The sequence below is a fragment of the Fusarium mangiferae genome, assembly GCF_900044065.1.
Source record: "Fusarium mangiferae strain MRC7560 genome assembly, contig: FMAN_scaffold007, whole genome shotgun sequence".
NCBI classification, from domain to species: domain Eukaryota; kingdom Fungi; phylum Ascomycota; class Sordariomycetes; order Hypocreales; family Nectriaceae; genus Fusarium; species Fusarium mangiferae.
This window is the reverse complement of record NW_024573927.1, coordinates 1234258-1249353: the sequence shown is the minus strand read 5'-3', so window position 1 is coordinate 1249353 and position 15096 is coordinate 1234258. Positions and strand designations below refer to the sequence as shown.

General features: G+C 49.7%; 5 protein-coding genes and 1 non-coding gene across 6 annotated transcripts; 1 reads left to right on the top strand and 5 right to left on the bottom strand.

Annotated features, from left to right (window-relative positions):
• Window positions 1–453: 453 nt before the first annotated feature.
• FMAN_13561 (uncharacterized protein) lies at window positions 454–2179 on the top strand (the record flags this gene model as incomplete). Its single annotated transcript, XM_041833044.1, has 4 exons — window positions 454–846; window positions 893–1000; window positions 1057–1393; window positions 1443–2179. 4 exons carry the CDS (start codon window positions 454–456, stop codon window positions 2177–2179), a joined length of 1575 nt encoding a protein of 524 aa, XP_041683447.1.
• A 2272-nt stretch (window positions 2180–4451) lies between these two features.
• Window positions 4452–6122, bottom strand: FMAN_13560 (uncharacterized protein; the record flags this gene model as incomplete). Its single annotated transcript, XM_041833043.1, has 2 exons — window positions 4452–5535; window positions 5605–6122. 2 exons carry the CDS (start codon window positions 6120–6122, stop codon window positions 4452–4454), a joined length of 1602 nt encoding a protein of 533 aa, XP_041683446.1.
• A 1320-nt stretch (window positions 6123–7442) lies between these two features.
• On the bottom strand, window positions 7443–8424 carry FMAN_13559 (uncharacterized protein; the record flags this gene model as incomplete). The annotated part of the gene is made up of 3 exons (XM_041833042.1): window positions 7443–7957; window positions 8078–8164; window positions 8250–8424. The coding sequence occupies 3 exons, from the start codon at window positions 8422–8424 to the stop codon at window positions 7443–7445; spliced, it is 777 nt and encodes a 258-aa protein (XP_041683445.1).
• Window positions 8425–10444: 2020 nt separating this feature from the next.
• Window positions 10445–11258, bottom strand: FMAN_13558 (uncharacterized protein; the record flags this gene model as incomplete). The annotated part of the gene is made up of 2 exons (XM_041833040.1): window positions 10445–10917; window positions 10964–11258. 2 exons carry the CDS (start codon window positions 11256–11258, stop codon window positions 10445–10447), a joined length of 768 nt encoding a protein of 255 aa, XP_041683444.1.
• A 945-nt stretch (window positions 11259–12203) lies between these two features.
• Window positions 12204–12288, bottom strand: tRNA. Its single transcript is given in 2 exon segments — window positions 12204–12239; window positions 12252–12288. It is a non-coding gene; the product is annotated as a tRNA-Tyr (tRNA).
• A 250-nt stretch (window positions 12289–12538) lies between these two features.
• FMAN_13557 (putative alpha-glucosidase (maltase)) lies at window positions 12539–14635 on the bottom strand (the record flags this gene model as incomplete). The annotated part of the gene is made up of 7 exons (XM_041833039.1): window positions 12539–12943; window positions 12994–13090; window positions 13144–13485; window positions 13536–13799; window positions 13847–14000; window positions 14058–14187; window positions 14237–14635. The coding sequence occupies 7 exons, from the start codon at window positions 14633–14635 to the stop codon at window positions 12539–12541; spliced, it is 1791 nt and encodes a 596-aa protein (XP_041683443.1).
• Between the last annotated feature and the right edge of the window lie 461 nt (window positions 14636–15096).

The following is a 15096-nucleotide window of genomic DNA, read 5'->3' as shown; positions in this document are numbered from 1 at the left end:
AACAGGAATGACCCTTATCTGGCAAGGCAGAATCCCTCAACCAAAGACCCTTTGTGTCTGTGTTGGGCTAGCCTTTCACGTAAGGGATACTGAACAACCGAGACACCAGAGCGATAGCGTTGAAACCGCCAGTCTGGACCGGTCTCGTGGCTTGGGTAAATAAGGTTAAAAAGTAGCTTCGCTTAAAGCACAACCCACCAGCAAATCAAGAACCCTGTCATCGTGATCACAAGTGTCTAATTCCGTAAGGTGGAATGAATTAGTAGTTGTGGCGCCTCGTTAGACTGCCAGGGCTGAATGTCACTAATCAAAGTTGGTCTTTGGAGCTGAAAATGCATCATGCGCTACTGAGCCAGGGGTCGTCGATTTTAACTGTTTATTTCCCACCAAAATTCCGATCATGGTTCACCTGTGTTTCTGAGATCAAAACGACTTGCTTAGTTGCAATCAATAATGCGTCGCTATCATTCCCTCCCGTTCCTCGCCTCGGCACTATTGCCCAGGGTCCTTGCTGGTCCTGGTCAGAATCTCGACGCTATCTGCAAATCCACCGAAGGAACCTACGGCTGCGAAGAGTACTTCCAGATCCCATACGGCTCAGAGCCTATCACAACATGCTTCGATACTAGCCCCTGTGGCGTTCAAATCTTGACCAACAACCGCAACATTTGCGACCTTATCGAAGATGCCATGGGCAACGATGGCTTCGTCGTCGGCTACCCAGCGTACTGTAGAGAGGCGCCCCGAGCTATCAAGGAAGTCAAGACAGAACGCGCTGTATGGGTAGACGGTAAGCTCAAGGGCGCCAAGTGGATTGCTCTGGCTACTGCGAACAGCGCTGAAGAGGTTGGTCTGTCTCCATTGTCATCCATCTGATGCATACTAAAGCCAGAAACAGGAGTTCGCCAATCGCGGCTTCAAGTACGGGAACACCAAGAGCACCGTTCTTGCCAACCAACTTGCCAACAAGGATGGATGGGTCGTACAGAAGGCAGCGGAGGTACGTCGTGTTGTATCCCTCACCTGAACTTTGGCGAGAAACTGACGAGGCTACAGATCAACACAAAGAGTTACTTCGATCTTGTCGAGCGCCTTAGTAAATGCGATCCTGATGGATGTTACGGAGACAAACTCGATTCAGTCATGGAATGGTTTCTTGAGTGGATTCCCAAGGGCACCGAGATCAAGAACGGCCAGATGTCCAGGATGCTCGCCGACTGGGAAAAGACCTTCGCTACGCCCTACAAGAACCGTATCATGGCCATCAAGAATGCAGCAACTACTGTTCAAACGCGCGTCAAGACTGTTTCAACCAAGGTCGACTCGATCAAGAAGAGTATTTGTCAGAAGAACGCCTGCTCCGGAAAGACCGCTTCTACATACCTCAACAATGGTCGGTCACTATCCTGTATTGCGAGATCTTTCATCGCTAACTATCACAGTGTCTGCCGCTCTCAAAACCGTCAAGGATCTCAACAACATCATCGCCGCTGCTAACTCCGCCGACGAGAAGCGCAAGTTCATCTACTACAACTTCCTTGGCAACATCCAGGCCGCCTACAATCTTGATGCACAGTATCTCATCCCTAACAACCTTGTTGATCTTATGGATGATGGAAGATTCGACACGCTTCGAGGCATCATGCATGGCTACGGTACTGTCACATCTGAAATCAGCATGTATGCCAACGACATCAAGAGAAACCTTATTCCGCTCATTCTCCTCACCAAGCACGAGTCGAGATCTCGTGATGCTCTGAAGAAGATCAACGCTCAGCTTACTCAGAACTGGAAGAACAACGCGGAGCTCTCCAAGACTGCGGCTTCGCGCAAGGTTCGTGATGGCTTCATCCAGATCCAGGGTCATCTCAAGAAAGAACTCCAAGGCTCCCTCACCACCCTCATCAATGCGATCGATGCTTTCGACAATGATTTCCTCAAGTTCCCTCTGCGAGGTAACAAGATGGTGGTCGAGTGGGGAGCTGCTTCATATGATCGCTGGTACAATCTTGAGTTCAAGTATCCTTGCAGGAAGGACGTCACAAAGACATTCACCGAGGCTGGATTTTCGAAGGATCACACTTGGCCTGTCTTCAGCCCCTGCACTTTCACTGCTCAGAAGATTGATATGCCCAAGGGCTGGATTCCATATATCAAGTATCGCTTTGTCAAGCCGTGATGGACTGGCGCGGCCTTTTTCTTAAAATGATATCATGAAGTTGTTGAAAGCCATTAGTTATAACGTAGTCTAATGCACCAGGACATGGGAATATATCACTGACTCTAGATGTCTTATTTGTTGAATACAGCATGGGTTGAGGTTCATATCAAGTTTTCATAGTCTTGGTCATTCCTGTGACTATCAGGAAACATATTGCGCCAATGAATACATAGAGCGTTTCATTACATGTCACTCGTGACTTTCCACTGGGGATTCAAACTGACAGAGATATGCTGTAAAAGGGTGCAGAGTGCTGGAAGACAACTTTATTAATGTTCCGGATGTCTGTGCTTCATCATCGTTCTTCTATCCTCCGCTGGTCTAAGCGATTTGCTGCAATACCCTTGCCACCGAATGCTGCATTGCCCAATAAGATAGATTGCCCCTAATTGCGAGGGTTCTTGAGAGGAGTTGGGCCGTAGCTGTATGACTCGTTGTCGTCACTGGATAGCTCACAGTCGTCGCAAACAGTGGCGAAGCTTTCCTTGGTCTCGGACGTTTTTTCTTTGCAGTCCTTGCTGTCTTCGACATCTTGACAGTTTGTCTTGTCCTCGACGTCCGGGAAATACTCTTTATCACGCGGTGTCTTGCATTTCGCGCAAAAAGCCACTGTTTTAACGGTGTGACACATGGTGAACTTGGGGAAAGTTGATCAGTTGTAGTTCGCAGTGACGTTTTTGTTATTGCGGTTTGAGATGTTCTTGTTGTGATGAATGAATTGCTGGGGCTCTCTGGCGTACTTATACCATTCCATCAACGACACAGCGTGGTGATGCTCTGAGTCGACAGCCACTGATGCTGAGCTCTAAGGCGTTCTGGTGTCTCTCTTATTCACTCCAAAACTCAGAACCAGGCCAGCAGGTTAAGGTCAACACGAGTCCGATGGATTTTTTAGACGCCTTAGTCACTGTAGGGTCTTGTTGCAGTCGCTGATGCACGATGTCCCGGGCCCAGCTTGCCGAATCGCAACCTGGGAAAAAGAACAAATCGAGCACAATTCAACCATACGCAATATTGGTTAGCCCGACCGGCAGAGGCAGTCCATAGCCATCTTTACATCTGTTTCAGATTCTTCTTATCCATGAGTTACATAAACTTAAACAGGAGAATTCTTCTTTAATAGACTGGAGTCACTTTCCCCCCCGAGGATGGACCTTTTGCCCAAAGGTTAAACTCCATACATCAAGTATCGCTTTGTCAAGCCGTAATTGACCAACAAGTCTTCTTAGTGCCAGGGATATCATGCTTAGAGAGCTAGTAGTTAATGGTCAGTTTAATGTACAAGCAGACTTCCGAAATGCATTACAACTGTCACGATAGAAACCCATCTTCACAGCACGGTTTCTTTTGCCTGGGTTCAAGCAGAACGAATATCGAACTTTGAACGTCAGAAAGTTTGAAGTAACTCGCTCTATGTCCCCTCTGTAGCCTCTCTCGCTCAGTCAAGCGTAGCGGTAGCAACTCCCTCCGCCGAAGAACGCCTTCTCCTAACAGAGATAGGTAGGCCATCACTCCGATGGGTTTGAGGAGAGGGCCTGACTCATACTTACATCCCCTGTTTGCGTTCTGATCTCTCTCAAAGGCATGGTGTACAAAAGTTAAAATAGTACTTAGGCTTCAGGGTTGTCTTGCACGGCTTTTTGTCCTTCTCCAACTCGCACTCTTCGAGCCATTCCTCCCGATATAACCTCTCATCCGTCGCGCATCGGTAGCAACGCATATATGGGACAACAATGATGCACATGATGATTGGTTGAATTACTGAATGACCTAATTGTTTGGTGGGCGGTTGAAATACTTGGTGGGGTTTCAAGTGATATGATGTTTGCTGTTTGTCTTGTTGGGCTGAAGATTTGGCTGGTTGGCCTGCAGTTATAGCACTCTTTCACAGCTCTACTTTCAGCATTGACGCAGTGTATCGACACCGATGCTGATTGCTAGGTCGTTCTGCTTACAAAATCATGCACAGTAATGTGGTTGATCCAAGATCAAGCGGCATACCTGATCAGCGATGCCCGCTCTCGTTGATCTCTCGTCAGTGCAACTTCTTGCATGGGCCACTTGTTCATGGTAGCTTGATTGATATTGCTGAATAACAGCATTGGAACATTTGGGATAGTCTGGGACACCACTGACGACTATGAACATCATGTCGTGCCAACCCATCACACCGATTTCTGGGGTCTTTGTGGTGGAGTTCAAATGTTTCTTATTTATCAGCTACATAAACTCAAACAGGAGAATCCTTCTTCAAAAGACTGGAGTCACTCTCTTCCCAAGGATGGACCCTCTCCGCAGCCCGAACCATCTCAACATGCTTAGCACTTCTTGGTGTAATGCTGTAAGCATACTCAACTGGGTGGCTGATCAGACCCGGTGTGCCATCAATCACGACATCAATCTCCTTTCCATTCTCTTCAATAGCCTTGCGCATATCAAAAACCGCCAACAGTCGAGCGACTGTCATGAAGATACTATCCTCAGCCAGGTACCGACCAGGGCAGATTCTTCGACCATAGCCGAAGGCGAAGTCACTGGGGTCAGGCTCATCTCGGGGCGCGATGAAGCGCTCAGGGTCGAAGGCATCGGGGTTGGCGTAGATCTCGGGGTCGTGAAGAATCCACCATGTTGAAGGGATGAGGTATGTACCCTTGGGGATGCGGTATCCTCGGTACTCAATCTCTTCCTCAGTAACGTGGGTTGTAGTGGTAGGAACGACAGGCATCCATCGGAGAGCCTCCTTGCAAAGGGCGTTGATATAAGGCATGCGTTCCTGGTCCTCAAAGGTCGGCAGTCTCTCGCCTCCAGTGACGCTATCGATCTCAGCTTGAGCCTTCTTCTGAACCTCGGGGGAAGCAATCATAGCAAGGACGAAGCTGCTAATTGTCGAAACGGTAGTATCAGCACCACCGCCATACATGATAGTTGCAGTAGCCTTGACAGCTTCGATATCCTCCTTGGTAGCCTCGCCAGTACCATTGTCGTTCTTGAATGACTTGCTGCTCATGAGCTGAGAAACATATGACGGTCGGTTGGTTCCGCTGGCCATCTGATCCATGACAAAGTTGTAAGGGGTGTTCAATGCTTGATCAGTGGTGTTGCGCCACTCTCTAGCAGTCTTCTTGAAAGAAGTTCCGGGGAACCAATCTGGGAGGCGGGCGAGGCTGGGTACGATGTCGACAGCCCAGGACAGAGGAACAAAGGCGTCGGAGAAGTTGATCATCATCTTCTCGATCAGGCTAACGAGAGGGTCGACTTTCTTAGGTTCAATGTTATATCCATAAATGATTCGCAAGATGATCGCACTGGCTTCACTGTTGTGAAAGTGGTTAGCCGATGCTTCGCCGTGACAGGCTTACTCTATTGCTCGTGGCCGAACTCACGTCTTGATATGCTTCTGGAACTCCTCGGGTCTCTCAATCGTTCTCACAAGGAACCGGAGTGACTCCAGGTCTTGAGTGTCGCGAAATTCGGAGCAGATCAACTTGGTGCCCATCTGCTGGTGCACCAGCTTACGGAAGTATCGAAACTTGTTTCCATAGGGAATGACAGGAAGGAATACGCTGTATCCGCAAAGCTCACTTGCGAAGGGTGACCAAGGTCGAGACGAGGTCTTGGTCGATCGCTTTTCCAGTAAGTCATGAAGAGCCTCCCGGTCATTCAGGACAACGAGGGGAGTTCCGAGGACATTGATGGAGCTGATGGGTCCATACAGATCCTTGAACTTGGCCCAGTGCTTATACTCAGCCGTTCCAGCCGGCGGAAGATCAAAGACGTTACCAACGATGGGGAGAGGCTTGGGACCAGGAGGGAGGTCAAGACCAGTCTTCTTCTTGGGGAAGAGCACGTAGTACACGATAAGTGCGGCTAGAACCACAGCTGGAAGCAAGAGGAGACCCATGATGGCAGATACAGCGGCTAGAAACAGTACGATCCAGCGAGAAGAGAGGAGATGAGGGGAAGCTCTATATATGAGGGATCTATACAGCAAAACACCAACTCTCAAAGAGCATCCTCACATGCTGCGTAAGCTTCTGCAGTGAAACATTTGTTGGCTATCTTCACACAAGGCGGCACATGCGTGGGTCAGACAGAGGGACCTTTGACTATCGCATCGCTGCGAGTCAGTCAAGGGCTGCAACGTCGACGGTGCATTCCAACGGGGTAGAATGCTCCATTTGGACTCTGAAGGATGGCCTAATGCTTCAACCTTGTTTGCTCAGGCCTATAAGACGAAGTACGAGCGCGGTAAAACTCTGGTCTGCATCACAACAGCCGAAGTAAGCGGGGATCATGGGTACAGCAGGGATACCTTTTCTGCGGTAATTTTTTCACAGATCGTCCATGATCTCCGCAGAAAAATGCGACGCAAATGCCGGGGGCCCGCGAATGAGGAGAGATGCTTTTCTAAAAGGGACCGTGGATAGCGAAACGGCTTCGAAGCCTTCCAACGGCTCGTGCTAACGTTAGGTTTCACGCCAGGGAGAATTGACAAGGAACGGCCCGGGTCTCCTGCTTCCTAGGTCCGCGGTGATCATCTTGCTTATTGCCGTAACGGTTGCGGCTGCAGGTCGGTGAGGCAAGCAAGAAATGCAGAGATGTCTCAGTAGGGAAGTGGAAGAAGATGCCCGTCGCCCACGCGGCAGCCACATGAACATGTTTGATGCAAGATAATCGTAAAGATGGAGTGAAGCGAAAGCCAAGTCTTGGGAGCATCGCGTCAGGTGGTGAAACGGTCGATAAGCATAACCTCGGACTGTTGGGCGCTGACGAGTCATTACACTAGGTATCAGGACATTCGTCAGGGGACTTGACTTATTTTGAAGCATTTACAGGGGAGTTAGCGGGCCATGGTAGCTGTCGATCAGTCGGAAATTGCAACATCCGCCCTAGCAATGGACAACAGATCCATCAAGCTACGGGGGTTTTACGATGGGGAGACCAATGGCTTGCCAATTGATTGTTCGCTTGCGACTATTTTTGTAATTTTCGCAAACCGGTAAGAAAGTGTAATAAGTGGTGCGGCCGAGGAAGCGATAGGTATGGCACGCACGCCTTGAAGCATCCCCCGTAGCATTAAGTAACAGCTCCACCGCTCAACCGTCTCCAACCGACCGCGCATCGAATAACCAACAGCCCAAATGAAATGCGAGCCAAAGATAGATCGAGAAATCCATCGACGAGTAGATAATACGTACATGACTCTACAGTTGCCAGCATCTCAACCGAAGATGTTATTAACCCCCGTTTTAAATTCCAACCATTGACCCAGGGCCATATCCATGACCTCCTCCTCGGACAACCAAGTGGTGTAACGACCACTTGCTGGGAGCCCAATCCATTGACAGAGGAGCAACTCACTGCCCTTGTCTTTCCTGGACTCCTTGCTTTTAAGGACCCTTAAGATACGGTTTTCATGTAGGCCAGCTGCCTGAGTTGCCCAATCGCGACCACCCTTCCGTCTCCAGAAGTTCAATAGCGTCTGGGCACTGTCAATGTGCATGATCTCCTCTGGCTCCTCAGTATCGGGACTGCCATCTGCCCATCTCACATGAATCACCACACTATCCTCATCGTATATCCTCCACCCCAGAAATTCCTCAATGGGAAACCGCTCTTCCGATATATAAGTCGGGTTCGGCTGCAACTCGCGTCGACGGTCCATCTCCCTATGCACAACATGGATGAGGAAATCACCAGTCGCAGGCCGACCGTCGGGGTAGTTCAACTTTCGATCTGTTATTGCGAACCGTCAGCATATTGTGTTTTGATGAGCCCCGGGCGTATTTTAAGACAGGGATCCAGATGCAGTGGTAGTGGCAGTGGTAGTGGCAGTGGTATGCTCGCAGGACTTACTGGCAGACTGTGCTGGTGTCGGTGTCGGTGTCGGTGTCGCGCCTCTCCGCGCACTGGGCCTAAGTGAATTCTCACGAGAGCGTTGTCCTAGTGTTAAAAGTGAGTAAGTCATGAACACGGCCAATGCCAATCATTATCCATGGCCGATGGGGAACGCCCAGGCTCAACATACCATCACCATCGGAATATCCAATTGAGTTAGCGAAGTTGTTAATCAACCTGTTGCTTTCGCTTTGTCTGGAGCTCCTGCCAGCTGCACTATTCGACGGTCGATTTATTCGTTGGGACGATGTAGGTGTGATCTCCGGTCGCGACGAACTCTCAGAGGCATTGGGAACGCTTTCCATGGTAGCTGACTAGTGGTTTGAACTTGGTGATGAACTTTAGAAGGGCATAAGACAGGGGACGAGATCGCGAGCGTGTATTGACGATGATGCTTGGGAAAGGCTGTTGACCCTGAAGAACAAAGACCATGCTGACTCCTGTCACTCTCATTTCCCCAGTCTCTCCGCCTTGTATGTATCATCGCGTCCAGATTAACCGTAGCATGTATTCTATCGGGAAGCTGCTCTGGTCTGCGCAAGAAAGGACGCGTTGTTGGCTCGGGACGGCTTCCGTTTGACGGCTACTTGCTGCGACGCGGCAGTAAAATGGCAGGGCTATGTGTGCGCATATCGGGACTCGGACGGAAAAGGACTTGGTTCAAACACGCAATAAGAAGCGGAAGAAAAGGAGGAACAAAGATAACAGAAAAGCGGTCGCTTCTCGATTTGTTGGGCTTGGCGAGGCTCGCAGCGTTTTGGTGATCTCAGATCTCCAGGTACGCGACAGGGGACTCCCCGCGTTATTGTCCCGCATGCCTTGGGGCGTCAGAGCCATATTGAATAACGGCTTGTGTACCATCTTGGCTGGCAACCAAGTGTAACCCTCTGTTGCTTATCCATGTCGCATTGACTGTAACGCCGGGTACTGGAACATCAGCGTCGTGTAGTTGTGACCATCACACATGGACCGCTCAACCACGATGCTGATGGCCAATGCCAACACCAGCCATGCATTGTTGGTGTCATTGCCACATGCAAGCATATGTACTGAGCTAGCCTGGGACACAGCTTTCCACACTTGGGCTGGTCCAAGGTCCGGTCTGGGTGTTCAAGCAGTAAACGTAGCAAGCTGCCGTATATCGTGTGGTGCACAGCGAGAACAAAGTCGCCTGGATTAAAACGCGAAAGCAGTCGCGTCTTCTCTTGCGCACCCCACGACGACATAAACGCCCCTTTCCATATTCACAAACAAATCGCGATAGCTTCAAGTCATCGCTTGTGTGTGTCCATTTATTAGACCGTCGGTTGCGACATCAATTGAGTATGCGCGTTGCTCGTTTGGCTGCTGCAGGTGGTTGGAAATGGAGCGGGTGCTGCATGTCGCACAACCAAGATATCGCGACAAATGAGCTTCCAACGCGTCACGTCAGGCTGCGCAAAGGCAATTATGGATAGAGGCAAATACATAGGAGTTCCATGACAATCGATCCGACACTCTTGTTTGCTGTGTAGAGCATCGCCTTCTGTAAAAGGCATAATGTCCGAATGCCAGCGCTTGATCACTCCGGGTACCTCAGCCGGCATTGCGGGGCGGACATCATATGAAGACGATCTTGGTATCATCGATTTGCAGATGCGTATCTCGCATTTCGTTATCTGTCGTCTGATTTTGTCGGTCATGGAGACTGTCCCAGTTGTTTGCTCTTGGGTTGTGTTGGTGTCGATGCTGGACAAATCGCGTACTTAGAGGCGCGACAGGCTACAGGACCAGAGGTGCCCATCAATGCGCAAACATGAGCCGAAAACAAGGCAAAAGCTGCTCTGTATTCTTTTGTTGAATAGCAATTGATTTGACCCGGCTGAACAGCTTAAAAGACATTTGCAAGCCTGTGTGAGAGCCGTTATCGGGGGCGTTGGATTCAAAGCGTGCACAGTTGCAACCCACCCTATAACGACCTCGAAAGTTGACATCGTGATGCTACAGAAGCGCGATTCAGCTGTGAAGCATATCAAATTGAGTTGAATTTAGATTGACATGAATTTGAGTCAAAATGTGAACGACGTCATGGATGTCGTTTAAGTTGTGTAGGCTTGTTCTTAGTTTCCGGCCTTTTCTGTTGGAATCTTCGTGCACCCACGAAATTTCGTCACAAAGCGCTATGTTCGCAGCCTTGCAGTCCAAGAAAAGTTCAACAAGCGGAAGCCCAGTCGCACGGGGAATAAATTACGATTAATCGTGATTACTGATCTACTTATGTAGCAAAGCCTGCCATGATTCTCTGGGGAAAGCCCTATCATTGCCATGATCCATCTTTCGACGAATTCACTTCGTCAAAGACAGAGGCATGATATGGCATTCGTTCTCCTCATGGCCTTGAACCCCCTCCTGCTTAGCTAGAAGCTCATCCATGTAGCTCCTAAGTTCACACATTGTCTTCTTGACTCGATTCGCAGCTCGTTGTGCTCTGAAGGACCAGTAGGCCATTTGCCCCATCGCATTGAGGGTTTCTTCGTGCAAGCGACGTTGTTCATTTCGCAGGTCCTCCAAAGCTTGAAGCTCTTCTTCTTCCCAGGGGTAGGCGGGGTCCTCGATCGCAGGGCGCGGTTGACTGGAGGCGTTGGGCGTTTCTTCGGGAGGGGATACGCGGATTTCTGGGAATAGAGGTTTTGTAGAGGCCGTCGAGCTTTCACCGGGCGACGGGGGGCGTGAATCACTGGCTGATTCGGCGAGCGGAAGAGTTTCGGGAACTTTCGAAGCTGGGTCGAGGGCAGGTAATGTGGAAGGATGAGAAGGTACTGGAGGTGTTAGTGATTGCTCAGAGGAGTTCCAGTCGGTCTTTACCTGATGACCTCAAAGCCTTGTGGCGCGAGATCAAGAATTCATGCTGTAGGAGCTGCCAGTGCATGGGGTGGTTCAATTCACGAGGGCATTGTCTGGGGGACTTGAGCTGCGGTCGCAGTGACGGTACATCAGAGTGCTCCAGTGATTCCTGAACTTGCGCAAGGTCGAACGAGCTAATGTTGATCAAGTCACGCCCACTGAACTCGTACGGGGCTAGTACTCCTATTTTTCCGCCTGGCTTCGAAGTGTCAAGGCCTTTCGCAGGGGACTTCTTCTTCGCTTGAGATTTAGGCATCGCTGCATCCCTGAACACCCGATGTCGAGTTTTCGCCGTGATCTTTCGTCGCTTCGAAGGGTTGAGCACGAGGCAACGTCGGTCGGAAGCGCGGGGACCTATAAGCAAACGTTCTATCCTTCACACGCGGCGAGAGAAGAGCAGAAGGTTTGGAAGCCTAGATATTGAACTCATGGAGCAAACGCTATTGCCAAAGTAAGTGTGCCAGTGTAAACGCAAGAGCGATGCAGGCGGGCCAAGCAAACGGCATTCACCCGTACCTCTGGTGTTTGCTCGTTTGAAGATTGCATATTTCTGAGGCGCCAAACAATTGTTCAGGCGATCGATTGCTCAAGCCGCCGTGAAGTAATCGGTAGAGGCACGAGATCTTCCCCGGTGCCGAGGGGCGTCATGAGCATCTTCGCGGCAGTGCCAACACCCGGCAAGCAAGAAGAGCAGTTTTCGTCGTGTTACCAAGTACGCAAAACAGATAAACTTCAATAGGAGAATAGCAGCAGTAACCTGTGCGAAGCGCATCCCGATAAGCAGGCAGAGTGACTCTGCTTTGAAGTTTGAGGTTAACAAACCGATCTGGCGCAGCGCGGAAACAATGACGTCAGTAGCAAAGCTTCACACGCGTAGGGCGAGAACATCGTGTAACCGACGGGGCTGGATAGCGTCCAATTGCCGCAGTAGCGTACTGTATCTTCGCTGTGCTCATTGAGACTACGCGGGCACCATGTATGCTATTGTGAGATGCACAACGCGTTACGCGAGGAGGGGATTCGCAAGTATGCGGGGAAACATCGGCCCACTTTACTCTTACAGATTGCCAAGTCTTCCACTCAATCAAGTTCACGCGAAAAAAGAAACACACAATTAGGTAGTGGTAATTAATAACTAATTGTTATATAATTAGTTAAGGGCACAAGTTGTGTCTGTTGTCAAAGATGTTAAAAAAATGTTTCCCCGAAACCTGGATCGAACAAGTGACCTTTCGGTGTCAGTTAACAGTTACAGCCGAACGCTCTTCCAGCTGAGCTATTCGGGGAGGATCTCCGAAGCGGAGGAATAGCTATTGGTGCCAGGTGAGACACAGATCACTACCTATATTACTAAAGTATGTGATTCTCTCTCTGAAGTCTCAACTCGCATCTAAGCAACCGATCTGTTACATACGACTCTGGAATAGCCCAAGCCAGGTGATAAGCTTTCTTTCTGCGACTTGATTCACTATAGTCTTGTGTAAATTAAGCACCGATTCTTGAAACACTGGTTGTCTCCAGGTTAAGATATCTATTCTAATGCAATTGGCAAACAAAAGCCTCAAAGGGACGAAGATTAATCGTCTTCTGCGACAAATTAACTTCCGGATTGTTTGCAAGCAAAACCTTGCCAGACTGTAAATCGACCGGAGGAGACCAAGAAACCTCTCGGTCTCGGAAGCTACAAACAACGACAACCTTTTGTGATCCATTCGACCGCGCATACGCAAAAACATCATCGTTCTCTTCGTCAAGAAGCTCAAAGTCCCCGTAGACAATGATGTCTTTTAGTTCTTTTCGAAGCGCGAGTGCAGATTTCCAGTGCTCAAACACGCTTTCTGGCTTGGAGACCTGAGCTGCGGCGTTCCACTCCTGATAGTCGTCGTTTACTCGAATCCATGGTGTTGCTGTCGAGAAGCCCGCATTCGTTGAGGAGTCCCACTGGCATCATGTCAGACCGTCTCATGATTCTAAAAAGCGTTTGCGCTTACCTGTACTGGAGTTCGCGCATGGTCGCGAGATTTGAGTTGGTATTCCTTGCGCGCGATCTCGAGGACTGCCGCATCAGAACCCGTTGTCTGTTTCAACCTGATCATAAGTTAGCGACTGGTCAAGTCACCACGGAAAGTGACAAGTCTTACTCCTCCCAGTGGTTCAATGTCTCCAGGTCTCGATGCTCAGTCATCTCCCAGTCCGCCGGCATGTTGGCCATGCCCAGTTCCTGTCCCTGGTATACAAACACTGTGCCACTCTGGAAGCATAAGAACGTGGACAGCATTTTGGCTGACAGCGCTCGGTAGGCGGGCTTATCGGAGGCCCACCTTGACACTGTCCTTGCTTGGTCGTGGTTCTCGAGGTATAAGGCGTTCCAGCCCTTGTTCTTGTACATAAAGGTTTGCCATTTGTTGACAATCCTCTTTAGGTCCTGCATCTCCCATTTGTGTGGCGAGAACTTTCCTCCGTCTCCATGATCCATGTCCACACTGCACAAAGTCAGAACAGATCCATTTCGCCCGGGCTAATATTGACTTACATCTCAAAGTTAAAGATCATGTTGAGCTCACCACGGCTTTCGCCAACACTCTTGATGACTTCCTTGGGGTCTTGAACTGCTGGCATTTCACCAACGGAGAAGGCGTTGTACTCTTTCAGAATCTTGCCAATATCCTGAAGATACTCGTGTAGCCGAGGACCGCAAGCGTAATGCTCGTCACCCCACTGGTACTTGGCTTCAGGAATCTTGATAGTGGCGTCGGGTAAACCGTCTTGTTTGCTGATAAAGTTGATAACGTCCATTCTGCCAAGTCAATTATGTGGTTAACGCCCAGGAAGCGAGAGACGTACCGAAACCCATCGACACCTTTGTCTAACCAGAAACGGATGATATCATGCACGGCCTCGCGCACAGGAGCATGCTCCCAGTTGAGGTCGGGCTGCTCTTTGGCGAAAAGATGGAGATAGTACTCATCAGAGGCAGAGTCGTATTCCCATGCACTTCCTGTGCAGAATCTCATATTAGCGACGAGAAAGCTTGTGACAGTTGGAGAATACGTACCTCCGAAATAGGAGAGCCAGTTGTTGGGTGGCTGTCGCTCTCCTTTCTCATCGTATCTAGGCTTTCGCCAGATATACCAGTCTCGGTAAGGGCTGTCTTTGGAAGACTTGGACTCTTGAAACCATTTGTGCTGTGAAGGCTGTTAGCAGCTGTTAATTCTTCTTTGACTGTTGTCTAACCTTGTCTGAGGTATGATTGACCACAAGATCCATTAGTAGCTTCAGGCCTCTTGAATGCAGACCCTCTATGAGTCGCTCGACATCCGCCATGGTCCCATATTGCGGGTCAATATCGCAGTAGTCGGCCACATCGTAACCCATGTCAACCTGAGGCGACGGGTAAACGGGACACAGCCAAACGATGTCAACACCGAGGTTCTTGAAGTAGTCTAGCTTCTCAATGACACCAGGAATATCCCCGATACCATCTCCATTTGAGTCCTTGAAGGATGAAGGGTAAATCTGGTAGACAGATGCCTCCTTCCACCAGGCCTCGCTGACCGGGCCGGAGATGTCTTGTGTTGCAGAGGGCATGACTGATGATTGTGCTTGGGTGGGTGAAGATGAAGGAGAGTCCATGGCGGAATAACAGAGGCTATTTGAACATGGGCGCAGAAAGCTACGACGGAGATTCCGCTGTCATCACCGAGAATCTGCCCGCAGAGGGACACATGATACGTCCAATATGCGCTGTCCGATCTTATTTCTTCCGAGAATCCTCCCTGAAAACCTCCCGAGAATCTTTCCGGCACCGCAGACCCACATAACGACCGCAACGAATCGAGTCAGTAATCTTGCCGAAATTCTTCCCGCCAATCACTTCAGCTGTTGCTCAACCCCAGGTTGAGAACCAGAGAATTCATCGGGTTATGTGGAGGAAAGCTGGGGAACAGCATCTGACCTCCATGGGGTGATGTTCCCTGTTAGTTTATTCCAGACCTTAAAGATTTTCTCATGATCCGAAAGCCGAGGGTCATCAGTCACGAATGGGCTGACGGTTAAGTGACTCCGTCTCTGGTGATGCTTCAACTCGGAAAACA